The 26,891-nt window shown below is 47.2% G+C and overlaps 1 protein-coding gene and 1 long non-coding RNA gene across 5 annotated transcripts in view; one reads left to right on the top strand and one right to left on the bottom strand.

The window, feature by feature from the left end:
• The window catches only part of ccm2 (CCM2 scaffold protein), a 115,519-nt gene extending 114,190 nt beyond the window's left edge, over positions 1–1,329 (bottom strand). Inside the window, exon 1 of one of the 4 annotated variants that reach the window (XM_070885175.1) lies at positions 1,008–1,329. In XM_070885175.1, the coding sequence (XP_070741276.1) occupies positions 1,008–1,029 (22 nt within the window). In that variant the 5' untranslated portion in view covers positions 1,030–1,329. Of the gene's footprint in view, positions 1–999 lie in introns of all 4 variants that reach the window. The other 3 variants (XM_070885174.1, XM_070885178.1, XM_070885176.1) reach the window with 3 other exon arrangements.
• Positions 1,330–1,531: 202 nt separating this feature from the next.
• LOC139266816 (uncharacterized) overlaps positions 1,532–26,891 on the top strand; it is a 239,605-nt gene continuing 214,245 nt past the window's right edge. Inside the window, exons 1-2 of the long non-coding RNA XR_011593780.1 lie at positions 1,532–1,671; positions 12,441–12,544. This is a non-coding gene — a long non-coding RNA (uncharacterized lncRNA). The remainder of the gene's footprint in view (positions 1,672–12,440; positions 12,545–26,891) is intronic.

Here is a 26,891-nt window from a genome sequence, read left to right as displayed (position 1 = left end):
ATTAGAGAGCAATTTAAAGCTGGCTCGTGTAACGACACCAGATTTGTTGGACCAAAACTTTCAGATTCTAGAATTTGGCAAAAAATAGACATTCTTATCTACCACCAAAAAAGGTATGCGGCAATATGACAAGTCCCATGAAATAGCAGTAGAGATCAAACTTTGTAAACTGAAAGTCACTGAATTTGACATCTGCCTAATCAAACTGCACTGCAAAAGGGAAAAAAGTTTCACGTGTAAAGCTATAAAACTCCTCATTTTAATATGAAGCGCCATTATCAATTAGATGAAACAAAAAAAACACTTGTTACATAACATTTTCGCGTAAAGCGCCGGTATTCTTGTAAACGTGCCACATTTACATTAATAAATCGAGGAACGAGATGTCAAGTAAAAAGCAAAATATTGCAGGTACTGGAAATGAAGCAGAATGTGCATCTCGAGAGCAGATCCTTCTTCAGAGTCGACCTCAGTGAAACCATCAGCCACTGAAGTGCCGCCGCCTGCAGCTCCCCAGCGGACGTGAACAAAAGTCACCATTGAAAACAGCCCAACCCAAACAGCAACAGAAACGCCCTTCACCGAGTAGCACATTTTAAGTTTAACCAACTGTATCTCAAGTACATGGTTTAAAAAAAAACACAAAATTCTTCTATTTTAAGTACATCGCCTACCTACTCATCCACTCTAAATTACCTGCATTACAATCCCACCAACCCAGACCCTCCCCAAAGTCCAAACGCATTTTTGGTCAAGTGACAAATTTCGAAAAGCTGGTTTATAATTTTTTTTTCAGTCTGTGTAAAACAATCCTGCGTTTTCATCCTTTTGCACGGCGATGTAACTCTCAACCCCCGGTTCCCTCAGTGGGCGCTGCCCCCGCACACCGACCCACCGAGCGCCGTCAGCACAGGCAGCCCACCCCGGGCTGGGCTGGGGGGGGTATTTACAGCTCTCCACCCTTCAATTACACCAGTCAGGGCCGCGCTCAACTCTCACCTTTTTACCTTTCTTCGCATCATCCTCCATTTCTAGCTGAAGAACCAGCGGCAGCGCCTGGCAATCAGGGTAACGACGGCGACAAACCCCCCGACTCCCGTCCACAATGACATTACTGCAACAACATCGAGCACATGCCTCAACACACGGCTCCCTCGGTCCCGGCCGCTCTCCGCCTGACAGCCCCGCAACTCAAAGCCCACACCACCGTGCGCAACTTTTCAACCCTGCCGCCATCTTGGGCGTGTCTTCCCAGCTCGCACTGGGCCGGCTCCGGAGGACTGGCGACTCCTCCCCGCCGGCAGGGGGCGGTGGAGGTCTCTGTCCGCCGCGACTCCTCCCCGCCGGCAGGGAGAGCTGCAGATCCCTGTCCGCCGCGACTCCTCCCAGCCGGCAGGGGGAACTGGAGGTCCCTGTCCGCCGCGACTCTGCCGGCGGTCTCCGTCCGCCGTGACTCCTCCCCGACGACAGAGGGCGCTGGCGGTCTCCGTCCGCCGTGACTCCTCCCCGCCGGCAGAGGGCGCTGGCGGTCACCGTCCGCCCACCGCGGTTTTCGAGCTGCGAGCACCGCCCGACAGCTCCGTGGTCCTCCTGTCCCCGGGCGCCATCTGCAGGAAGACAGTTGTACTTTACAGAGAGAGCGAAAAAGAGGAGGATCCCCGCGTCAACTTGGTGAGTATTGAAACAAACGTCGGCCTGCAAATCCCTTCCGCCCACCCTTACTTATTAATCAAATGCTACAACTAGAAAACTAAGCTATGTTGGCTAACAGCTTCAAAATGTAACTCAAGAACCACCTCTGACGTGAGCCTTGTAACTTTAGCTGGTGGTGTACGTTGCTTCATTTGTATTAGAAAATATATACAAGTTCATGAAGGTCTTAAAAGGAGGAAATGAACTCTCGAAGGCAGAAAATTTCCCAGCAAATGTTGAACTTAAAATTTACATTTAAAAGGTGCAATCTAGTTCATTTTAAGCATTTTTATACCTCACTTTCTAGATTTCTAAGGGATAAAACAAACTGACATTTGAATTTTTAAACAGACCTTCACTTCCCCAAAATTTACCAACTTTGGACATATTCCAGAAGGTTTCATCAACCTCCAACTGTCCCCACCCCCACGCTCCCAACACTGGTCGCCCGATATGTCCATTCTCACGGTGTACCTACCGCCTTCCCACACCAATTGGCAAGCGTACAGACTCTTCTTCGCCAGATTGGATTATTCTTTTCCCATCCCCAATATTTTTATTATTAATAAAGAAAGTGTTCAAAGAGAATTAAATAAACACATTTTATTTTTATGCATCTATGATTTTTCTCCCTGGTTATTTACCCCAGTGTTCTGGAGAGTAATCTTTAATTTCTGGAGACTCTCTCACATTCCCCCCTTACCTGATTTTCCCAAATCCAACCTGTTGTCACATCACTGCCATTGTATAACCAGATTGTGAGATATAAAACAAAGTGGCCAGTTTCCTATTTAAGTTTCCTTGTTGCAGTCAAATACTGGCACCACAACCAAAGTTGTGAACTCAACATGTGGGTAATTACAAGAACAAATTGAAATCCTATTAATCACTCCATGGTCTGGTCCATTTTAACACCAAGAGGCTACATTAACTACTGAAAGAGCTCTTACACTAAACAACTTCTCCAAGCACACGGATCATAATTTTTTTTACTGACCTCAAGTTCTTTCATTTTCCTGAGTGTATTTTGAATTTTCTTAATTATGAGTCATATTTGAAGCTACACACATCTTCACATGAGTGAAAGGTGTTGTTCTTTGATATGAACAGCACTGGTATGTTTTGCCTTTTGCCGTTCTCCTTGTGACTGAACTTCTTCTTTGCTGTATTAGTAAATGAAATAAACAGCTTTTGCTTCCTTTAGCACAAGTTGTAGTTGCGTCTTGAGTCAGTCTTCCTCTTTAACAGATTCTAGATGGATTTTTTTTACATTGTCACTGCAACATTAGTATGGAAGTTGCTGTTTACTAATTTGTGAGCAAACAGCGATGGGCACATCTAATTTTGTTGGAGCAAAATTATATTTTATTTTTAAGACAACATTTTCTTGCTGCTCACTCAGGAAACATGTCATCATTGGCAATCAGTATAAGCCAAACATTTTACAATTGGTCAAGTTTACCTAAAACTCCCAGCCTCTCATGTCGCAATAAATAAGGATACCAACAGTGGTCCGTTTGAAAATTGCCTCGTACTTAATTATTTTTTTCACCCTCTCCTTCCATTCTGTCTCTCCTGTCTTCATTTGTCATTCCTTCCCTTTTTTCTTTCTCTCCTTCCCATCTTTCTTTCTCTCCTTCCCATCTTTCTCTTCCACCCTTTGTCATCCTTCTCTTCACTCTCTACCACTTCTTGCTCCCTTCCTCCCCACTTCTGTACCTCTTTTCTATCTCTCCCCCCAATTCTTACTCTCCATCTACTGACGGAGCCCTCACTCCTTCCCATCTTTCTCTCCTCCTTGGCCTTTCCTTTCTGATCCTTGCCTTCTCTTGGAATTCTCCTTTCTTCTCTCTGCTCCCTCCCTATTTTACTCCTCTCCTCCTACAACCTCTCTTGCGCCTCCTTTCCATTTTTTTTGCTCACTCCATCTCTCAACTCCTTTCTGCTCCACCTTCCCTCCTCTTCTCCCTCCTTTTTTCCTTCCCCTCCCTCAGCTCCTTCCTCTCTCACTCTGCTCCTTTCCATCTCCCCTTTTCACCCCGTCGTCTATTTTCCTTCAACCTATGTCCATTCCCTTCTCCAACTTCCCCTCTTCCTGTCCCCTTCTTCTTCCTCCTCTCTCTTTCCCCCTTCATCTTTCCACATTCTTCCTCATTCCCTCTCCTCCTATTGTGTCCTCTCTCTTCCTCCCATTCTCTCCTCTCTTTGTTCAATCCCTCTTCTCCCACCTCTCTTTCTCCCCTCCTTCCTCCTCTCTTCCCACACATTTCCCCATTTCCCTCCTCATTCCGCAGCTGTTCCCCAATATTCTCCCACTTTTCTTCTGCAGTCCCCCTCGTTCCCCCATTCTTTCCCCTCCTCTCCTTCCAATCTTTATTTCCCCATCTCTCTCCCTTCCCTACGTCCCTTCTTTTTCTCTCCTCACTTTTCTTCTCTCTCATCATCTTACCCTCTCCCAATTTCCCTCTCTCCTCACCTTTTGCTTTCTCTCTTTCCACCTTTCCTTATCTTCCCACTTCTCCCTTCTCACCTTTCCCGCCTCTCATTTTTCCTTCTCTATCCACCATTCTCTATCTCCCCCACCTTTTCCCTCCCTCTCTTTCTGCTTCTTTCTCTTTCCCCTGCCTCACAGCCTTACTCCCTCTTTCCTTCTCTGTCTCTCCCCTCCTTCTCCCTCACCTCGCTCCACCTTCCCTGAGCTGTCTCCTCCACTCTCATTCGCTACACCCCACTCCCTCTTTCTCCACTCTCTGCTTTCCTACTCTGTCTCTCCTTCCCTAATCTCTCATCCATTCTCTTTCTCCACTTTCCCCGCCCCTCCCCTCCCCTCCCCTCCTCACTCTTTGTTTCCCCTTCCCATGCTCCTTTTACTCCTTTTCTTCCATATTCTACTATCTCCCCTCATTTCCCCCTTTCTCCTCTCCCCTCCTTCCTCACTCCCTCTCTGCCCCCTTTTCCTCTCGCTCCCCTGTCCTCCTCCCCACCTCCTCTTCCTGTGTGTGTGTGTGAACAAATTGACAGTGTTCTGTTTTTGCATCTGTTCTAGCTGCTCTTTTGGCTTCTATCATAGATTAAAATGACACATGGTTGTAACAGTCCAAAGGTATTGCACCTGTAAATGGTTTGGTGAGCATATTATGTAAAATTGACAGGCCCACCTAAAAGAAAAATAAGTAACCCACCTTTGGTATCACTCACGAGCCACCTGACACATTGCTGTTCTGTCAGGTCTAGGTGAGATCTTCGATTTCTGAATACTTGCATGCTATAAGGACAACTGCACTCTCCATTTCCCTCTTCGAGCAGCCTCTGCGGGTCTCTGCTGATTTCTTCGCTGCTACTCTTCCGCCTCATTTGGCAGCCTCAAAGGTAATCCCAGCAGCATCCCCATGTTGCACGATTCTGCTGAAGCCAATGCTGGAAAAGATTTCAGCATCTCCGAAATCTCACTCTTCAAAACTACTGTCCAATTTCAACCGTCAACGGGGGTTGGTTAAGTATATAAAATCTATGTCATGTATTCAACTGTCGTTGTAATCCATGTCTAAACTGACCTAAGTTGTACACCTTGAGAACATTGACCACAAGGGGGTGAACTTGTGGGAGACACTCCTAACCTGGACTTTCAGATATGAAAGGGGAAGCTCCACCAGTCTTCTCCACTTCAGTGCTGGCTAATAAAGGTTACTGTTCACAGAGTGACCTTCTCTCTAGCATGGGCCTCGTGTGCATTTGTACTGTATAGTAAGGACATATTATTGGCGACGAGAAATTTAAACCACGCGAGCATGGCCACTAGCAGCACAGATGAGAGGTACTGTGTTGGTGATGATTGGGATGATTTTATTGAGAGACTGCAGCAAAGTTTCGTCACTAAGGAACGGCTGGGACAGGATTCGGCCGACAAACGCAGGGCTCATCTCCGACGGTTTGTGTATCCAGGACGTACTCCCTGATGAAGGACCTTCTAGCGCCAGAGAAGCTGGCGGACAAGACTTTTGAAGAGCTCAGTAAGTTGATCGGGGAACACTTTAAACCGGCGAGCAGCATGCACATGGCGAGACACCGGTTTTACACATACCGGCGACGAGAAGGGCAAAGCGTTCCAGACTTCGTGGCAGACCTCCGGCGACTGGTGAGCCTATGTAAGTTCCCAGATGCATGCAGAGCGGAGATGCTGTGAGACTTTTTTATTGAGGGCATCGGGCACGCTGGGGTTTTCAGGAAACTGATTGAGACCAAAGACTTGACCCTGGAAATGGCAGCTTTGATGGTCCAGACATTTATCTCCGGGGAGGAAGAGACCAGAATGATGTTTGACAAAAATCTTGGTTTAAATGAAGCAAGTGGACAGGGAGTCAACATTGTTTACGCGGCACACAGTTCTCCATGCAGACAGGGGCAATCGGACATGCCCCAGCATGTAGACGAACCGAAAGGGGGAATTCAACAGAGACAATGGCTAGCTGAACGACGATTCATGCCATCGCAAGGGACAATGCGGCCAGTAATGGGGCCATCAACACCCGTCAGTGGTGCGTTTAAGGACAGTTACAGAGACAGTCAGAGACGATCGACTGGTAATGGACCTTTTGTTTCCAACAGCGGCTCATGTTGGAAGTGTGGAGGCAAACACACACCAGAGCTTGCAGGTATCAGCAATATACCTGCAGAAATTGCAACGTCAGCGGTCATTTGGCGCGTATGTGCAGGAAGCCTGCAGCCAGGTTGATGTACGAGGAGGATGGGCCCGATGTAAGCCCTACGAGGCCAAATGGACACTGGGGGACATCGCTGGAAGCTGAAGTTCAGCGAGTTCAAGTGGAGCACAGACACAGTTCATACACCAGGACGCCACCGATAATGATGAAAGTGCTCCTCAATGGCATCCCAGTATTAATGGAGCTAGACACGGGGGCCAGCCAGTCCCTGATGAGTATCAAACAGTTCGACAAGTTGTGGGCGTCCAAGGCCAGGAGGCCAAAATTATTGCCGATTGACGCACAGCTACGGACATATACAAAGGAAATCATTCCGGTGCTAGGCAGCGCCACGGTAGTCGTGACCCACAAAGATTCGGAGAACAGGTTGCCACTCTGGATTGTCCTGGGGGACGGTCCCGCACTACTGGGGAGGAGTTGGCTTGCTGTCATGAACTGGAAATGGGGCGATGTCAATGCAATTTCTTCTGTGGAGTGAATATCATGCTCACAGGTCCTGGACAAATTTGACTCACTATTTCAACCTGGCATTGGCACTTTCATGGGGACCAAGGTAGTGATTCACACAAACCCGGACACCAGGCCAGTACACCACAAGGCCAGAGCGGTGCTGTACGTGATGCGGGAAAAGATAGAAGGCGAATTGGACCGCCTCCTGAGGGAAGGCATCATCTCGCCAATCGAATTCAGTGACTGGGCGAGCCCGATTGTGCCGGTACTCAAGGCAGATGGGTCGGTCAGGATATGTGGTGATTACAAGGCCACCATCAATCGGGTGTCACTCCAAGACCAGTACCCGCTACCGAGAGCGGAGGACCTCTTTGTGACGCTATCCGGTGGCAAACCTTTTTCAAAATTGGACCTGACCTCAGCTTACATGACCCAGGAGCTGGCGAGTGAGTTGAAGAACCTGACCACCATCACGACACAGAAGGGGTTGTTTGAGTACAACAGATGTCCGTTCGGGATTCGCTCGGCCGCCGCGATCTTTCAACGAAACATTGAAAGTCTCAAGTCGATTCCAAGGATGGTGGTTTTTCAAGACGACATCCTCATCACGGGTCGCGATACTGAAGAACACCTCCACAACCTGGAGGAGGTGCTATGCAGACTGGATCGGGTAGGTCTGCGACCGAAAAATGCGAAGTGCATCTTCCTAGCTCCAGAGGTAGAATTCCTGGGGAGGAGGGTAGCAGCAGACGGGATCAGACCTACTGCGTCCAAAACGGGAGCGATCCAGAGAGCACCCAGACCCCGTAACACGACGGAGCTGCGTTCGTTCCTGGGGCTCCTGAACTATTTGGGTAACTTTCTTCCCAATTTGAGCACGCTGTTAAAGCCGCTATATGTGCTCCTACGCAAAGGTCACGAATGGGTCTGGGGGGACAGCTAGGAAAGGGCTTTTGATAGAGCACGCAATTTCTTATGCTCCAACAATCTGTTAACGCTATATGACTCATGTAAGAAACTAGTTTTAACGTGCGATGCATCGTCCTATGGGATCGGGTGTGTGCTGCAGCATGTTAATGCCAAGGGTCAGTTACAGCCGGTAGCTTATGCCTCCAGAAGTCTGTCCCAGGCAGAAAGGGGCTACGGGATGGTAGAAAAGGAAGTGCTAGCATGTGTATGTGCAGTAAAAAAAATGCACCAGTACCTGTTTGGCAAGAAATTTGAGCTGGAGACAGATCACAAACCCCTAACGTCCCTTTTGGCCAACAACAAGGCCATAAATGCAAACGCATCGGCCCGCATACAGAGGTGGGCACTCAAGTTAGCCGCCTATGACTATACAATTCGGCACAGACCGGGCACTGAAAATTGCTCCGATGCACTCAGCAAGCTCCCACTAGCCACATCCGAGGGGGCAACGGAGCATGCTGCTGAGATGGTCATGGCTGTTGAAGCTTTTGAAAGCGAAGGCTCACCCGTGACAGCCCGTCAGATCAAAGACTGGACAAATAGAGACCCGCTACTGTCTTTAGTCAAGAAATGTGTCCTGAATGGGGACTGGGCAGCCACGTATTGGGCATGCCCTGAGGAATTTAAACCATTTCACAGGTGTAAGGATGAACTCTCGATTCAGGCCGATTGCCTACTTTGGGGAAACCGAGTAGTCATGCCCCAGCTGGGCAGAGAGGCGTTCATCCGAGAACTCCACAATGAGCACCCGGGCATTTTCATGATGAAGGCAATTGCCAGGTCACACGTTTGGTGGCCAGGGATAGATGCAGACCTGGAACTTTGTGTTCGCAGCTGGGTAATGCACCCAGGGAAGCCCCCCTTAGCCCCTGGTCCTCGCCCGCCAAGCCATGGTCATGCATCCATGTGGACTACGCAGGTCCTTTCATGGGAAAAATGTTTTTGGTTGTAGTAGACGCCTACTCCAAATGGATCGAGTGTGACATTCTTAATTTAAGCACACCCTCTGCCACGGTAGAAAGTCTATGGGCAATGTTCGCCACCCATGGTCTACCGGACGTCTTGGTCAGCGACAATGGCCCGTGCTTTATAAGCATTGAATTCCAGGACTTCATGGTAGGAAATGGGATCAACCATGTCAGAACGGCACCGTTCAAACCGGCCTCAAATGACCAGGCGGAACGAGCAGTGCAGATAATCAAACAGGGGATGCTCAGAATCGAAGGGGGTTCTCTACAAAGCCGTTTATCACGCCTCCTGTTGGCCAATAGATCCCGACCACACTCGCTCACAGGGGTTCCACCCGCAGAGCTGCTGATGAAAAGGACGCTCAAAACCAGGCTATCCCTTATACACCTCACCATGAAAGAAATTGTTGAGGGCAGGCGCCAGTCACAATGTGACTACCATGACGCGAATGCGAGGGTGCGATGTATTGATGTCAATGACCCTGTCTTTGTCCTTAACTACGCTGCAGGGCCCAAATGGCTCGCAGGCACTGTGATTGCCAAAGAGGGGAATAGGATTCTGGTAGTTAAACTTACCAATGGACAAATCTGTTGCAAACGCGTGGATCAAACAAAAAGGAGGTTCAGCAACCCCATAGAAGAAGCAGAGGAAGAACACGATGTAGAGTTCACTCCATCATAGATGACCAAACACCGGAACTAAGTGGAGGAGAGCCCAGTCACTGTGGGCAGTCCGGACAGGCTTGAGGCACCGCAAACAGCAGACACTCAGGCCAGCGCCCAACAACCGGAGCCCCAACTCAGGCGCTCTACAAGGGAGCGTAAACCACCAGAGACTTAACCTGTGATCCCAATAAAACTTTGGTGGGGAGGTGATGTCATGTATTCAACTGTCATTATAATCCATGTATAAACTGACCTAAGTTGTACACCATGAGAACACTGACCACTAGGTGGTGAACTTGTGGGAGACACTCCTAACCTGGATTTTCAGGTATAAAAGGGGAAGCTGCACCCATCTTTTCCACTTCAGTGCTGGCTAATAAAGGTTACTGGTCACAGAGTGACCTTCTCTCTAGTATGGGCCTCATGTGCATTTGTACTGTATAGTAAGGACATAATAATCTATTTCCTAAAATTAACACATCACAAAATGAAAAGTTTTATTTTCAGAAAGATGAAACCCAAGTTTATTGGGCAAATTTTAGCTTGCCAAAATCATCATTAATGGGCGTTAACCGCCTCAAAAAGGGGTCAGGTGACTTACAGCCCCATTAGTGCCAATGCTCTGCCCATTGCCATTTTTATAGAGGCCTAGCGCTGAGGAGCCGAAGACATACTAGAGCATGCGTAGGACCCCGATTGGCGTTTTAGTGCAGAACTAGTCAGAGCACTCTACAACCAGTTTTACTGACAGTACAGCCGAAGAAGCCCAATAAAGGTAAGTTCTAAATTACTTTTGTGAGTTCAGGAATGCATAGTCTCTTGTTCAGAATGGGTTGAACTGCTGTTTGCCCCAAACATCCTGTAGAAGGGCGCAGAGCTGAGGGGCCTGCACATGTTGGGAAACAGGTCAGAGCTTAGATATTCTGGCATGGTCAGGAGCGAAGGTTACTGCCACCCGTTACACCAGCATGAGGATTTTTAGCCACAGCTTATCTTCTCCACTTGTTCTGTAGCAATGTCTTTTTCAAAACAAGGTTGTGTAAGGTGCATCCAGTTGCAATCATCTTGGATACATCAGCCTAACTAAACTACATACCTCTTGCGACCATGTCCTTCCTGATCCAGGACTCGGGGGATTGGGGCAATATATTAACATGGATTGAGGATTGGTTAATGGACAGAAAACAGACTAGGAATAAACAGGGCTTTTTTGGGTTGGCAGGCTGTAACTAGTGGGGTACCCCAAGGATCAGTGCTCGGGCCTCAGCTGTTTACAGTCTATATTAATGACTTAGATGAAGGGACTGAGTGTAACGTATCCAAGTTTGCTGACGATACAAAGTTAGGTGGGAAAGTAAGCTGTGAGGAGGACATAAAGAGGCTACAGAGAGATATAGACAGGTTAACTGAGTGGCCAAGAACATGGCAAATGCAATACAATGTGGAGAAGTGTGAAGTTATCCACTTTGGTAGGAAAAACAAAACAAGCAGAATTTTTTTGAATGGCGAGAGACTGGGAAATGTTTGCATTCAGAGGGACCTGGGTGTCCTTGTACATGAATCACAGAACGTTAACATGCAAGTACAGCAAGCAATTAGGAAAGCAAATGCTTTGTTAGCTTTTGTTACAAAGGGATTAGACTATAAGAGTAAATAAATCTTACTACAATTTTACTTTGTGGAGCACCTCCGTTCAGTCCGTAAGTGTAACCCTGAGCTTCCAGTTGCCTGTCACTTTAATTCTCCACTGCATTCCCACTCTGACCTCTCCATCCTCGGTCTCCTACATTGTTCCAATGAGGCTCAACACAACCTCGAGGAACAGCACCTCATCTTTCAATTAGGCACTTTACAACCTTCTGGACTCAACATCGAGTTCAAAAATTTCAGAGCGTAACCACTGCCAGTCTTTGGCTTCTGTTCACCCTCCGGCCCCCGCCCCTCAGAGCCTGTTTCTTTTTTTGTTCCTCTTTGTCTCTAATGGCTGCTGGTCATTATCCCACCATTCACACCCGATCTTGACTAGTTTTTCGAACTCCTGGCATTACCATTTGAATTTGGCCCATCATCCCTTTTGTCTCTCTAATCTCTACTGTCTTCCACCCTATCTCAGACCTTCCATTTTGTTCTTTCTTCCGCCCCCCCCCAACCCCCATCAGTACTTGTTAAGAATGTGTTCTTTCTGAACACTCTCCAGTTCTGACGAAGGGTCATTGACCCGAAACGTTAACTCTGCTTTCTCTCCACAGATGCTGCCTGACCCACTGAGATTTCCAGCATTTTCTGTTTTTATTCCAGATTCCAGCATCTGCAGTATTTTGCTTTTGTATTGGTGAGGCCACACCTGGAGTACTGTGTACAGTTCTGGGGCCGAAATTGACCATTTATGAGCCGTGACTGCCTCTAATGACTTTCCGCTTAGTCAGTGTAGAGCAAGGACCATTTTAAAATTGCCTTGCCTGGGTTTTGCAGCAGTATTCACTACGGCACCGCTGTGCTCCCGCCCCATTGAGCACACGCCCCCTTTCTGCCCAGCACAGGAAATTTCCCCGCCGGAGCGGATTGGCTGCCGGCCGGTGCCCCCGACAGCTTTCCCTGGCGGGAAACTGTGTGGCTAGACAGCACGTCCACCCTTAAAGGGGAGGGCGAACTGCTGCAGACGCCATTTTATTTAATTTATTTGTCGGCCGACTACCAGGTTCGGCTAGGCCTCCAGCATGATCCCATCACCAATCACATCTTCCTCTCCCTTCCCAGCATTCCGAAGGGACCGCTCCCTCCGCGACACCCTGGTCCACTCTATAGTCACCCCCAGCACCCCCTCCCCTTCCAACGGCACCTTCCCACACAAGCGCAGGAGATGCAACACCTGCCCTTTTACCTCCTCCCTTCCCACTGCCCAGGGCCCCAAACACTCCTTCCAGGTGAAACAGCGATTTACTTGTACTTCTTTCAATTTCATATACTATTTCAGGGCGGCAACCCTTCGTCAGAACTGCCGAATGTTTGAAAAAAGCACATTCTTAAGCACTAAAAGGAGGAGGGGAAGAAAGAACAAAAGAGAAGGTCTGTGATAAGGTGAGTACTCCAGCTGTGGCCTAACCAAAGTATTATACAATTTAAGCATAACCTCCCTGCTCTTATGGTCTATGCCTCGGCCAATAAAGGCAAGCATTCCATATGCCTTCTTAACCACCTTATCCACCTGGCCTGCTACTTTCAGGGATCTGTGGACAAGCACTCCAAGGTCCCTTTGTTCATCTACACTATTAATTGGCCTACTGCTTAATGTGTATACTCTTTCCTTATTAGCCCTCCCAACGTGCATCACCTCACACTTCTCTGAATTAAATTTCATTTGCCACGGCTCTGCCCACCTGACCAGCAGATTGATATCTTCCTGCAGCCCATGACTTTCCTCTTCATTATCAACCATATAGCCAATTTTAGTGTCGTCTGAAAACTTCTTAATCATACTCCCTATATTCAAATCTAAACCGTTGATATATACTACAAAAAGCAAGGGACCCAGTACTGAGCCCTGTGGAACCCCACTGGAAACATCCTTCCAGTCACAAAAACATCCATCAATCATTACCCTTTGCTTCCTACCTCCAAGCCAATTTTGGATCCAACTTGCCACTTTGCCCTGTATCCCATCGGCTTTATCCTTGATGACCAGTCTACCATGTGGGACCTTATCAAAAACCTTGCTAAAGTCCATATACACTACATCGTACGCACTACCCTCATCAGCCCTCTCAGTTACCGCCTCAAAAAATTCAATTAGGTTCGAAAAACATGATCTTCAGCGACTCAACGCAACCTGGGCCTCCTGGCTGAACCTCCTGCAGTGACTCAGCGCGACCTGGGCCTCCTGGCTGGACCTGGCTATCGGGCCCCCACCCGTCCCCCCAATCTGGATCACTCCTTCCCCACTGATGGCCTGGCCTCTTCTCCTCCTCCAGCACGTGGTGAGTACAATGGCTGTGAACCCCCCACTCCCCCATTCTGAACCCCAGTGCACCACTGGCCCCCCCAATGTCTGCCCCCAACCAAGCCTCGGACCTCCTACCATCAAGGGCGCTACCCAGTGCTGGGCATGCGACCAACATCTCGCCGTAGGCAACTAGGCCCATACAGCAGTGCCTGGTCTCCAGTCGTCTTGGACCCCCTTGCCACTGGACCAAGACCTTGCTCAGCTTAGCCCGTGTGGTAGCCGGTGTCCAGTGACCACTCCACGTTAAAATAAATCACGCACAGGCATCTTCCGTTCCTCTAACATGAAGTTCGGGACCTGGAACGTCAGGACCCTCATGGACAACCCAAACAGTGACAGGCCAGAACGCCACACTGCCATAGTTGCCCGGGAACGTAGACGCTTTGATATCGACATCACTGCCCTAAGCGAGACCCAGTGGACAGGGGAAAGCCAGCTCAAGGAACAAGGTGGAGGTTACACCTTCTTCTGAAAAGGGAAACCAGAGGCAGAATGCCGCCTCCATGGAGTTGGCTTCGCCATCAAAAAGGAGCTGGTCAACCGCCTCAAAGACTCCCCCTGCGGGGCTAACGAATGCCTCATGACGCTTCGACCCACCCTATCCCGGAACCAGTGCGCCACAGTCATCAGTGCTTATGCCCCAACACTCGATGCAACAGATGAGGCCAAAGAGGGTTTTTACTCCAACCTCGAAAAATCCCTGACCTGCGTCCCCGCGGGCAACAAACTGATCCTCCTTGGTGACTTCAATGCCAGGGTCGGCAAGGACACAAACCTCTGGGAAGGCGTGATTGGCAGAGAGGGGGTAGGGAAAGCCAACTCCAGCGATACCCTACTCCTGACAAAATGTCTAGAGCATGAACTTGTCATCACCAACACCTTGTTCTGACAGAGGGACAAATACAAGGCATCATGGCAACACACTCGCTCCAAACACTGGCACCTGCTCGACTATGTCATCGTCTGAGCCAGGGATCGCAAGGATGTGCGCATCACCCATGCCATGACAGGAGCTGACAACTGCTGGATGGACCACCGCCTAATCCGATCCATTATTGACATCAACATAGCCCCAAAGTGAAGGGGGCAGCAGAAGCAGTGTCGCAAAAAAGTCAATGCTGGGGCACAAGGACCCAGCTAAGTGAGCCCTTTACAGTCAGTGCCTCACAGCTAACCTGGCGTGCCTTGATGACCCTGAGACGCAGATTACCCACAGCGCTTGGTCTGCCCTCCAGGCCTCCATAACCAATGCCTGCAAAGAGACGCTCGGTCACTCAACCAGGAAACACCAGGACTGGTTTGATGAGAATGATCAGGAGATTCAAGAGCTGATAGATTGCCAGCGCAGGGTATTTCTGAACCTTAAACAGCAACCCAACTCGGGAGCAGCAAAGCAGCATTACAGACGGCTAAAGGCTAAGGTCCAACAAAAAATCCGGGACCTAAAGAACAGGTGGTGGATGGAGAAAGCACAGGAGATACAGCAGCTGGCCGACAGCCATGATGTGCAAGGATTCTTCATCGCCGCCAAAGCCACCTATGGGCCAAACACCCAAGACCCCACCCCACTGCTGGCCAAGAACGGGGAAACACTCATCAAGGACACCGAAGCAGTCAGGGCCCGCTGGAAGGAGCACTTCGAAGATCTCCTCAATCGAGACTCTGCCTTTGACTCGAGTGTTCTCGACTCCATTCTGCAGCATGCTACCCATCACCACCTCAGTGAGACCCCAACACTGCACGAGGTAGAAAAAGCCATAAGACAACTAAAAAACAACAAGGCTACGGGAGCAGATGGAATCCCTGCTGAGGCACTGAAGTATGGCGGAGAGGCACTGCTGGTCTCTCTGCCATCCACAACCTCATCTCTCTCATCTGGAGGGAGGAGAGCATGCCAGGAGATTTTAGAGACGCAGTGGTCGTGACCATCTTTAAAAAAGGGGACAAATCCGACTGCAGAGGAATCTCCCTGCTATCAGCCACTGGGAAAGTCATCGCTAGAGTCCTCCTCAACCATCTTCTCCCCGTGGCCGAGGAGCTCCTTCCCAAGTCGCAGTGCGGATTTCGTCCCCTCTGGGGCACAACGGACATGATTTTTACAGCATGACAGCTGCAGGAAAAATGCAGGGAACAGCGCCAGCCCTTATACATGGCCTTCTTCGACCTTACAAAGGCCTTTGACACTGTCAACCACGGGGGTCTATGGAGCGTCCTCCTCCGTTTCGGATGCCCCCAAAAGTACGTCACCATTCTTCGCCTGCTCCATGACGACATGCAGGCCGTGATCCTTCCCAACGGATCTATCATAGACCCAATCCACGTCTGGACCGCGGTCAAGCAGAGCTGCGTCATCGCCCCAACCCTCTTCTCAGTCTTCCTCGCTGCCATGCTCCACCTCACAGTTGAGAAGCTCCCCGCTGAAGTGTAACTAAACTACAGAACCAGTGGGAAGCTGTTCAACTTTCGCCGTCTCCAGGCCAGGTCCAAGACCACTCCAACCTCTGTCGTCGAGCTACAGTACGCGGATGATGCCTGCGTCTGTGCACACACTGAGGCTGAACTCCAGGACATAGTCGACGTATTTACCGAGGCGTATGAAAGCATGGGCCTTACGCTAAACATCAGTAAGACAAAGGTCCTTCACCAGCCTGTCCTCACCACACAGCACTGGCCCCCCAGACATCATGATCCATGGCGCAGCCCTGGACAACGTGGACCATTTCCCTTATCTAGGGAGCCTCCTATCAACAAGAGCAGGCATTAACGACGAGATCCAACACCGCCTCCAGTGCTCCACTGCAGCCTTCGGCCGCCTGAGGAAAAGAGTGAAGACCAGGCCCTCAAAACTGTCACCAAACTCATGGTCTACAGGGCTGTAGTAATACCCGCCCTCCTGTATGGCTCAGAGACGTGGACCATATACAGTAGACACCTCAAGTCGCTGGGGAAATACCACCAGCGATGTCTCCGCAAGATCCTACAAATCCCCTGGGAGGACAGACGCACCGACATTAGTGTCCTCATCCAGGCCAACATCCCCAGCATTGAAGCACCGACCACACTTGATCAGCTCTGCTGGGCAGGCCACATAGTTTGCATGCCAGACACGAGGCTCCCAAAACAAGCGCTCTACTCGGAACTTGCCCACAGCAAACGAGCCAAAGGTAGACAGAGGAAACGTTACAAGGACGCCCTCAAAGCCTCCCTGATAAAGTGCGACATCCCCACTGACACCTGGAAGTCGCTGGCCAAAGACCGCCCTAAGTGGAGGAAGTGCATCCGGGAGGGTGCTGAGCTCCTCGAGTATCGTCGCCGAGAGCATGCAGAAATCAAGCGCAGGCAGCGGAAGGAGCCTGCGGAAAAACAGGCTCCCCGCCCACCCTTCCCTTCAACCTCTGTCTGTCCCACCTATGACAGAGACTGTGGTTCTCATTTTGGACTGTACAGCTACCGAAGAACTCATGTTAAGAGTGGAAGCAAGTCTTCCTCGGTTTCGAGGGACTGCCTATGATGATGATGATGATCCCTGAACAAATCCGTGCTGACTGTCCCTAATTAATCCTTGCCTTTCCAAATGCAGATTTATCCTCTCTTTCAGGTTTTTTTCCAATAATTTTCACATCACTGAAGTCAGGCTGACAGGCCTGTAATCACTCGGCCTATCCCTTTTTCCCTTCTTAAACAAGAGTACTACATTAGCAGTCTTCCAATCCTCTGGCACCATGCCCAGATCCAAAGAGGACTGGAAAATGATGGTCAAGGCCTCTGCTATTTCCTCCTTTACTTCGCTCAATAGTCTGGGATGCATTTCATCCGGGCCTGGGGACTTAACTACTTTCAATGCTGCTAAATCTCTTAATACTTCCTCTCCCACTATATTTATTTCATCCAGAATATTACACTCCTCCTCGATAGCAGTATCTGTTTTCCTTTGTGAAAACAGATGCAAAATATTCATTAAGAACCCTACCAACATCTTCCACCTCCACACAAAGATTACCCTCATGGTCTCGAATAGGCCCTACCCTTTCTCTAGTTACCCTCTTACTCTTAATATATTTATCGAACATCTTAGGGTTTTCCTTAATTTTACTGTCCAAGAATTTCTCGTGCTCTCTCTTAGCATTCCTAATATCCTTTTTAATTTTGCCTCTTAACTTTCTATATTCCTCTAAAGATTCTAAAGTATTTAGCCGTTGGTATATGACAAGCGTCCCTTTTTTTCTTAATTCGTCCCTGTAATTCCCTAGATATCCAGGAGGCTCTAAAATTATTTTTCTCAGCCTTTTTCTTTAAGGACACATGTTTGGCCTGAGCCTTCTGGATCTCCTCCTTGAATGCCTCCCACTGTTCCGACACTGATTTACCCACAAGTAGCTGTTTCCAGTCCACTATTGCCAAATCATTCCTGGGCGGGTGGAAGGAGTTGCAGTGGGAGAGCATTTTTGTGGTAGTGATCATAATTCAGTTACTTTTAGCATAGTTATGGATAAGGCCAAAGAAAAAACAGGAGTAAATGTTCTAAATTGGGGGAAAGCCAATTTTACTAGGCTGAAAAGTAATTTAGCAAAAATGGACTGGAAACAGTGACTTGAAGATAAATCAGTGCCAGAGCAGTGGGAGGCATTCAAGAGGGAGGTACATGGAGTTCAGGGTAAACATGTTCCCACAAAGAAAAAGGGTAGACCTGCCAAATTTAGAGCCCCCTGAATGACAAGGTACATACAGGGTAAGATAAGGCAAAAACGGGAAGCCTATATCAGATATGAGCTCAATACTGCAGAAAGTCTAGAAGAGTTAGAAAGTGAAAGGGTGAAATTAAGAAGGAAATTAGGAAAGCAAAAAGAGGGAATGAAAAAGTACTGGCAAGTAGAATCATAGAAAACCCAAAGATGTTTTACAATTACATAAAGAGCAAGAGGATAATTAAGGAAAGAGTAGGGCCTATTAGGGACCAAAATGGTGATCTATGTATGGAGGGGGAGGAAGTGGGTGAGATACTAAATTAATACTTTGCAGCTGTCTTCAAAAAAGAGGGGAACGATGCCGACATTGAAGTTCAGGAGGAAAATAGTGAAATATTGGATGGAATAAACATAGTAACAAAGGAAGTTTAAAGGGGTTTAGCGTCCTTGAAAGTAGATACATTGCCAGGATCGGATAAAATATATTTGAGGCTACTAAAAGAAGCAAGGGCGGAAATTGCGGAGGCTCTGACTATCATTTTTCAATCCTCTCTGGCTATAGGAGTTGTGCCAGAGGACTGGAGAACTGCTAACGTTGTACCATTCTTCAAAAAGGGAGGAACGGATAAACCGAGCAATTACAGGCCAGTTTAACATCGATGGTGGTCAAATTACTGGCATCAATTATGAGGGACAAAACCTTCATTTAGAAAGTCACAGATTAATCAAGGACAGTCAGCATGGATTTATTAAGGGAAGGTTGTGTCTGACTTTTGAGTTCTTTGAGGAGGTAACAAGGAGGGGTCGATGAGGGCAGTGCGTTTGAGGGTAGTTTACATGGATTTTAGCAAGGCTTTTGACAACGTCCCACATGGTAGACTGATCAAAAAAGTAAAAGCCCATGGGATCCAAGGGAGAGTGGCAAATTGGATTAAAAAATGGTCCATTGGCAGGAAGCAAAGGGTAATGGTTGAGGGAAGGTTTTGTGACTGGAAGGCTGTTTCCAGTGGGGTTCCACAGGGCTCAGTACTTGGTCCCTTACTTTTTGTAGTATATATTAATGATTTAGACTTAAATGTAGGGGGCTTGATAAAGAAATTTACAGATGATGCAAAAATTGGCCATGTACTTGACAGTGGGGAGGAAAGTTCTAGACTGCAGGAAGATATCGATGAAGTGGTCAGGTGGGCAGAAAAGTGGCAAATGCAATTCAATCTGGGGTGGGGTAATGCATTTGGGGAGGAGCAACAAGGCAAGGGAACACACAATAAATAGGAGGATACTGAGAGGTGTGGAGGAACAGAGGGACCTTGGAGTATATGTCCACAGATCCTTAAAGGTAGCAGGACAGGTCGATAATGTCGTTAAAAAGGCATACGGAATGCTTTCCTTTATTAGCCACGCTTAGAATACAAGAGCGAGGAAGTTATGCTAGAACTGTATACAACACCACTTGAATACTGTGTGCAGTTCTGGTCCCACATTCCAGGAAGGATGTGATTGCACTGGAAAGGGTGCCTAGGAGATTTACGAGGATATTGCCAGGACGGGAACACTTTAGCTATGAGGAAAGATTGGATAAGCTGGGGTTGTTTTCCTTGGAACAGAGGAATCTGACTGGAGATTTAATTGAGGTGTACAACATTATGTGGGGCCTAGATAGAATGGATAGGAAGGACCTATTTCCCTCAGCAGAGGGGTCAATAACCAGGGGACATAGATTTAAAGTAGTTGTAGAAGGATTAGTGAGTGCCACCCAGAGGGTGAAGAACTCACTGCCTGAAAGGGTGTTAGAGGCATTTAAAAAGTACTTGGATGTGCAGTTAAAGAGCCATCACCTACAGGGCTACGGACCTGGTGCCGGAAGGTGGGATTAGGCTTGGTAACTCTTTTTCAACTGGCACGGACATGATGGGCTGAATGGCCTCCTGTGTCGTCATTTTCTATGATTCTATGATAAAAACCTTTTTTAAAAACATTTAATTAAATTCAAATATGTGAAGTGTTTTTCTTATCTATTTAAAAGGTTTGTGTTTTGGAGCTATCCCCATTCATGGAAATAGTGATCTCCGTACAACCGGAACTCACTATTACGGTGAATGGGGATACGCCATTTTCAATGGTTGGTCCAGCCCACATGATTCCAAGCTGCACATACACTCCTGGAATACGTGGAATCCAGGCATCTGCCCGCTGGAAGCCTCCGACTGCAATTTTTAGCCCATTGTTTTTGCATTACTTTCTTCTGCTGTTTACTGCTGCAGATTTGAACATAGTAATCATTTAGCACAGACCTGTAGCCACAGCACTGTTTCTGGCAGCAGCTGCAAACCTTTGTTGTAACCACAATTCTCAGCATAGGCATTCCATAGGATCTTCCAGTGGCTATTATGGATTTGGAAGATAAAGAGGAGTTCAGGCAGAGGGAAGAAAGACAGATGCAATTATACCCGAGGTGTCTGGCATCCACTCAGACTCTGCCCAGCACCAAAGTATTCACATGTAGACACACCTACTTGGCCATTTCTGTGCTGCTGTAAAGGTGGCAGGCTTCCCTAAAGGCCTCACTAATGCACCCATGTAGCCATCAAGATCCCCAACAACAATCCCATTGCATGTATGAATAGGAAAGGTGTCCATTCCATCAATGTGCAAATGCTGTTAAGCCACAGGATCAGAATAATGTAGGTGAATATGTGATACCTCAGCAGCAGCCTCAATATTTTAAGTTAGTGGCAGTTCACTGTGCCAGCACTAATTTGAGGAGCAGGCAGACTGTTTGCTAATGGACCAGGGCTATATTTACAGCCAGTAAGGAATCCCCAAACAAAGGGCACAAGGATATGCAATGAGGCTTATGCCTCTACCTCGATTCTGGTGGAACATACAATTGGCAAAGGAAACAGAGGTTCCACTGTCTAAACAGTTTAGGTGTGGTAAACTGGTGCGTCAATTTTCTAAAATCTGTACTTATGGCTCTGCACGAGTAGTCCTATGGTGCTCTTTAAGATATACTGGATCCATGAACAAAAAGCTCTGCCTAATCACCACTGCCTCTATTACCATCCCTCCCTGTTTGCCACAACTTGTAACATTAATATGTCCCTTTTGATAATCCAAGTGAAGATTTATCTCCCCATTCCCATGACAGCGCTAGACGAGAGTGCCAGGATTTCTTGTCATGAACTATTTGCATAGCCCAGGAACATCTCCGGCAGAGGCCTGCTGCCTGGCAGGGCTTGGTGTTGCAGAATGGAAGCAAGCGGAGATGCTACAGGAGGACTTCAGGCTACTGATGGACATGAAGATTCTGATTCCATCTGAAGATCTGGGAATTGGGGATGTTGAAATCTTTAAAAAGTGACTTACTGCTACATCTTCAGCTTGACCTTAGGACCTCTATGGATGCCCCATGTTTTCTGGACACCCTGCCCTTGGATGTCCAGTCAGTGAGCAGTTCAGAAAGTGAGGGCAACCCATCCCACCTCATTAACATGCCTCCCATTGCCCAGCCTACATTTCACCTTGGGTTGGCTCCACAGCTTGCAAGCATTTGTACTCTGTGGCAAAACATGCAACAGCTATGTGAAGCAATGATAGCCTTCCCTTTGGCAGTCCCCAATTTTCAGCTAAAGTATAACAGGCATGGTACAAGATGTGAGAATATGTATCAGTGCTTTACATGCTGCACTCTTGATGTCACATCATGTTGGTCTCTCAGTGCTTATTAAAGGTATTCATTTTATTTGAGTCACAACAACAATAACTTGTATTTATTATAGCATCTTTAACATCCTAAATGCTTCACAGAGATATAACAAGAAATTGGATACCAAGGATCTTAGGAGTAGTGGCCAAGAGCTTGGTCAAAGTGGTGGGTTTTAAGGAGCATCTTAAAGGAAGCGAGAGGGGCGGAGGAGTATAGGAAAGGAATTTCAGAGTGTGGAAGGCATATCTGTTAATGGTAAGGGAAAGGGATGCATAAGAGTCCAAAATCAGAGGAGTAGAGAATTCTGAGTGAGAGGAGGGGTTGTAGGAGGTTACAGAGATAAGGAGCAATGAAGCCATGAAGGGATTTAAACTCAAGGATGAAAATTTTAAATATGAGCCGTTGAGGGACTGGGAGACAATGTAGGTCAGTAAGAACAGGGGTGAAAAGCAAATGAGATTTGGTGTGATATAGGATAGAGACTGCAGAGTTCTGGAGGAGCTGAAGTTTATGGAGGGTGGAGGATGGGAGGCTGGTTGGTAATGCATTCGAATAGTAAAGTGTGGAGGTGACAAAGGCATGGATGAGTTGTCAAACTATAGTCAACTATACCTTGATACTCTTCCTCGGGCTAGAGAACGTCTTTCACATTGGTATCCATGATCTGTGGAATTGTCGGACTACATTCACTCTGTGTGCAAACTTTTGCCCTGATTGCTACACATTGGCTCTGGGAGGATTGTTTCCCTACACTCAGAAATGGATATCTTCCTCTGTTGCACCTCCTGAAGTAACGCATTGAGCAACCCCTCATTGAAGGGGGCAATTCTGGCACTCGGCCCTTGGCAACACTTCATCATATTTGCCGTGTAGTGTTGATGATTCAAATGATGCTTTAATATTATGCTTCTTATTCCATGGCAGTCTAATTATGGTTTTATGGAGAATGCATTCATGTTCCTTGGTAGTCTACAGAAGTTCATGTCTGACCTACAAATTGTTAAAATATTACTGGCTTTGATGCCACATTACGCTCCCTCTGCCAATAAAAGTTCACTTCTATTGCAAACAATCTAAAAAGGCTGGTGCCAAATGTAGTTAAGTGCTGCCTTGTTGCCAAGGGCAGTTATTTTCACCTCTCTGGCATTCAGCTTATGCATTAATTTCTGGATAATTTATACTGCAATTAAAAAGGTTGTTGATTAAGTCCTCTTTCCTTTCCTGTGAGGTCTGGCTTTTATGAGGCAGATAAGTTTTCCTACTTATTCGAGGAGGCAGGTACATCAATTGTAGGGTGAAACAAGAACCTTTTTTCCCTCCTTCCTGACATGCGGATCCTCCAATCTGAATCTGCAGCATAGCAACACAAATGGCAGTTTCCATAGGTATCCTGTTACCCAGAGAATCACATGAAATGACCCGGGCAGTGTTATAACATCACTTCCATCTCATTTGCTTCCCACACTGGGGATACCGTAGGGAACGCATATCAAGTACAAATAGGGTGCAGACTCAGCATTCCGAATCTCTGGCCCCTGTTTCTCTGCCTCAAGTCCCAGAAACTCATGCACATGGGACAGTAGTCAGAGGAGAATCAGCGCCAATATCACATGATTTCAAGATGTTCTTGGCAGTAAATCATATTGCAGGTGACTGCAGTGAGTACAGAATCAATGATAGAGCTACAATACTGTAGCTCTGATTCTTTGACTTGTGTTGCCTTCAAACATGCAACGCCCCCCCCCGCCACCGCGGCGGGTGAATTTACCCTATGGTGCCTTATTATCGCAATTCTGCAAGATATCCTAATAATTATAGCCTAGAAGTGAATTTCTAATAACATATGAGTGCTTCACACATTTAAATGACATTCCACTATCTGTAATTTCAACAAAAGCATTACCCATGTTAAAATGAATAGGCTATACATCCATTAAAATAGTGGACATTGAAGCTGGATTTAGGCTGCTGGTTATCTGTTGCAGTGGTTTTAACTGGATGGCCAGAAGCGGAAAATGGATGAGAGTTCCATTTTGCTGAAAGTTTGGGAAAGGAGAGGGATGAGGGGGGAGTTGAGAAATGTTGGGAGAGCCTGCCTGAAAGAGGACCCCAATTGCAATTTGCAGGTACAAATGGGCGGTACATGTGGCGCTGAGCTGCCTAACCAGCAGTCCTTAAACAGACCGTTTCAGGCTGGCCAAAAAACGGACAACAACATTTTAAATTTCTATTTTTGTGAGGCCAGCAGGAGCAGGAGATCCGACCTACTGGCTAATTTGGAACGGGAGATGGATGATTTCCTGCCCCGCCAGAACCAGCAACCTGCAGCAGGGTGCCTGTTTGGACCCACAGCTTGCTAGCAGCATTTATATGAGGCCCAAATTGAAAATGGTTTAGGTCTTTCAATGCCACAACAAGCAAAAGTCAAAGTTCAACCTCAACAAGTCAAAGGTCAGGGCTGCTAGGGAAATACCTGTGACAGTAGCTGATTTATATGCCACGAGTACGTCACCTCAATTCTTTATATTTCATTCATTTTTCTTTTTTCTGCCAGCACTTAGAATCTCATAAGCCCTGGTGCCAATTGGTCAACTCGCCATTTTGCCAACACCACTACGAGACAAATGAGTTTCTCAAATGGAATTTCCCTCCCCCTGCCATCTAAGATCTTTGGAAGAGGACCAATGAAAGGATGCCAGGCAGGATGAGAAGTGCTCTGTATCTAACTGCTTCAACCCTCATACCCACATTAGCAGACAGACATGGCCAGAACTCACTTTGGCAAACAATTAGTGCCTGCAGAGGCTCCTATTGCCAAATAATGCTGGGAATGCACACCCAAAGTCACCACTAAGATAGGCGAATGTCTAACTGCAACATTAGATGTTTCTTCCAAAGTATGCCAAACACAATGGCCTAGAAATTGCAGTACACCAAAAACCTGCTGGTAACAACGCCAGCCAAGGCTAACGGCCACCCGCTGAGAGAACGCAAGTATTTTGGTGCAGCCTGCTAATTAACATCAGCAGTGTGGAGAATTTATGGCATCACGTGTTTTTTCGGGCACTAAGCTCAGCAGGAGGCCAAAGGTTGCGTTTGTGCCCCGTTTGCAGTTAAGGAGAACGGGGAAGAAACAAGTAGGCTATTTACGGAACAGTTGCCATATTTGTTAGAACAATTTACCTGCCACCCGCTTACCAATCAATGTTATGGGCAAATTATTTATGCATTTGATGGGGAGTCTGTTGACTGTACCAGGAAAGTCTGCTCTGATCGGACTTTGGGTTTTATGGGATCGGAGGAAAAGGCTGTGGGTGTACAGCAGGGCAAATTAATTCACAAAGTCTGTTCTCATAGCGCTGAAGTAGGCATTTAGCATTCAGTGTTGTTGAAAGGAACCACAGTTCATTTTTTGACATTGAGCAAAGCTGGCCCATTTAATGCTGTCAATGACTCTCCCCATCACTTGACCCACACAGCTCATTCTAAAGGAATAGAGACTAAGCCAAGCTCTTTATTTTAAATGCATGTTTAAATTTTCATGAAGCAGGAAGAAAAAGATATAGCACAGGAACGATAAAATCCACACTTTGTAGTTTTTGATACCATTATACTGGAGTCATAATTATATTGATATGCTGAGGTCAGTTTAGTCACTGGCTTGGGAAGTCTGATAACTGAGGACTTTTTACTATTCCATGAGGTCAGTTTAGTCACTGGCTTGGGAGGTCTGATAACTGAGGACTTTTTACTATTCCATGAGGTCAGTTTAGTCACTGGCTTGGGAGGTCTGATAACTGAGGACTTTTTACTATTCCATGAGGTCAGTTTAGTCACTGGCTTGAGAGGTCTGATAACTGAGGACTTTTTACTATTCCATGAGGTCAGTTTAGTCACTGGCTTGGGAGGTCTGATAACTGAGGACTTTTTACTATTCCATGAGGTCAGTTTAGTCACTGGCTTGGGAGGCTCTGACAACTGAGGACTTTTTACTATTCCATGAGGTCAGTTTAGTCACTGGCTAGGGAGGTCTGATAACTGAGGACTTTTTACTATTCCATGAGGTCAGTTTAGTCACTGGCTTGGGAGGGTCTGACAACTGAGGACTTTTTACTACTCTATGAGGTCAGTTTAGTCACTGGCTTGGGAGGCTCTGACAACTGAGGACTTTTTACTATTCCATGAGGTCAGTTTATTCACTGGCTTGGGAGGTCTGATAACTGAGGACTTTTTACTATTCCATGAGGTCAGTTTATTCACTGGCTTGGGAGGGTCTGATAACTGAGGACTTTTTACGACTCCATGAGGTCAGTTTAGTCACTGGCTTGGGAGGCTCTGACAACTGAGGACTTTTTACTATTCCATGAGGTCAGTTTAGTCACTGGCTTGGGAGGCTCTGATAACTGAGGACTTTTTACGATTCCATGAGGTCAGTTTAGTCACTGGCTTGGGAGGTCTGATAACTGAGGACTTTTTACTACTCCATGAGGTCAGTTTAGTAACTGGCTTGGGAGGGTCTGACAACTGAGGACTTTTTACTATTCCATGAGGTCAATTTAGTCACTGGCTTGGGAGGCTCTGATAACTGAGGACTTTTGACTATTCCATGAGGTCAGTTTAATCACTGGCTTGGGAGGGTCTGACAACTGAGGACTTTTTACTACTCCATGAGGTCAGTTTAGTCACTGGCTTGGGAGGGTCTGACAACTGAGGACTTTTTACTATTCCATGAGTTCAGTTTAGTCACTGGCTTGGGAGGTCTGATAACTGAGGACTTTTTACTACTCCATGAGGTCAGTTTAGTCACTGGCTTGGGAGGGTCTGATAACTGAGGACTTTTTACTATTCCATGAGGTCAGTTTAGTCACTGGCTTGGGAGGGTCTGACAACTGAGGACTTTTTACTATTCCATGAGGTCAGTTTAGTCACTGGCTTGGGAGGGTCTGCTAACTGAGGACTTTTTACTATTCCATGAGGTCAGTTTAGTCACTGGCTTGGGAGGGTCTGACAACTGAGGACTTTTTACTATTC

This window comes from Pristiophorus japonicus, chromosome 7 (assembly GCF_044704955.1).
Source record: "Pristiophorus japonicus isolate sPriJap1 chromosome 7, sPriJap1.hap1, whole genome shotgun sequence".
In the NCBI taxonomy this organism is placed as follows: domain Eukaryota; kingdom Metazoa; phylum Chordata; class Chondrichthyes; family Pristiophoridae; genus Pristiophorus; species Pristiophorus japonicus.
Note: the sequence above shows the minus strand (reverse complement) of the source record. Positions and strands in the feature narration are given on the sequence as shown.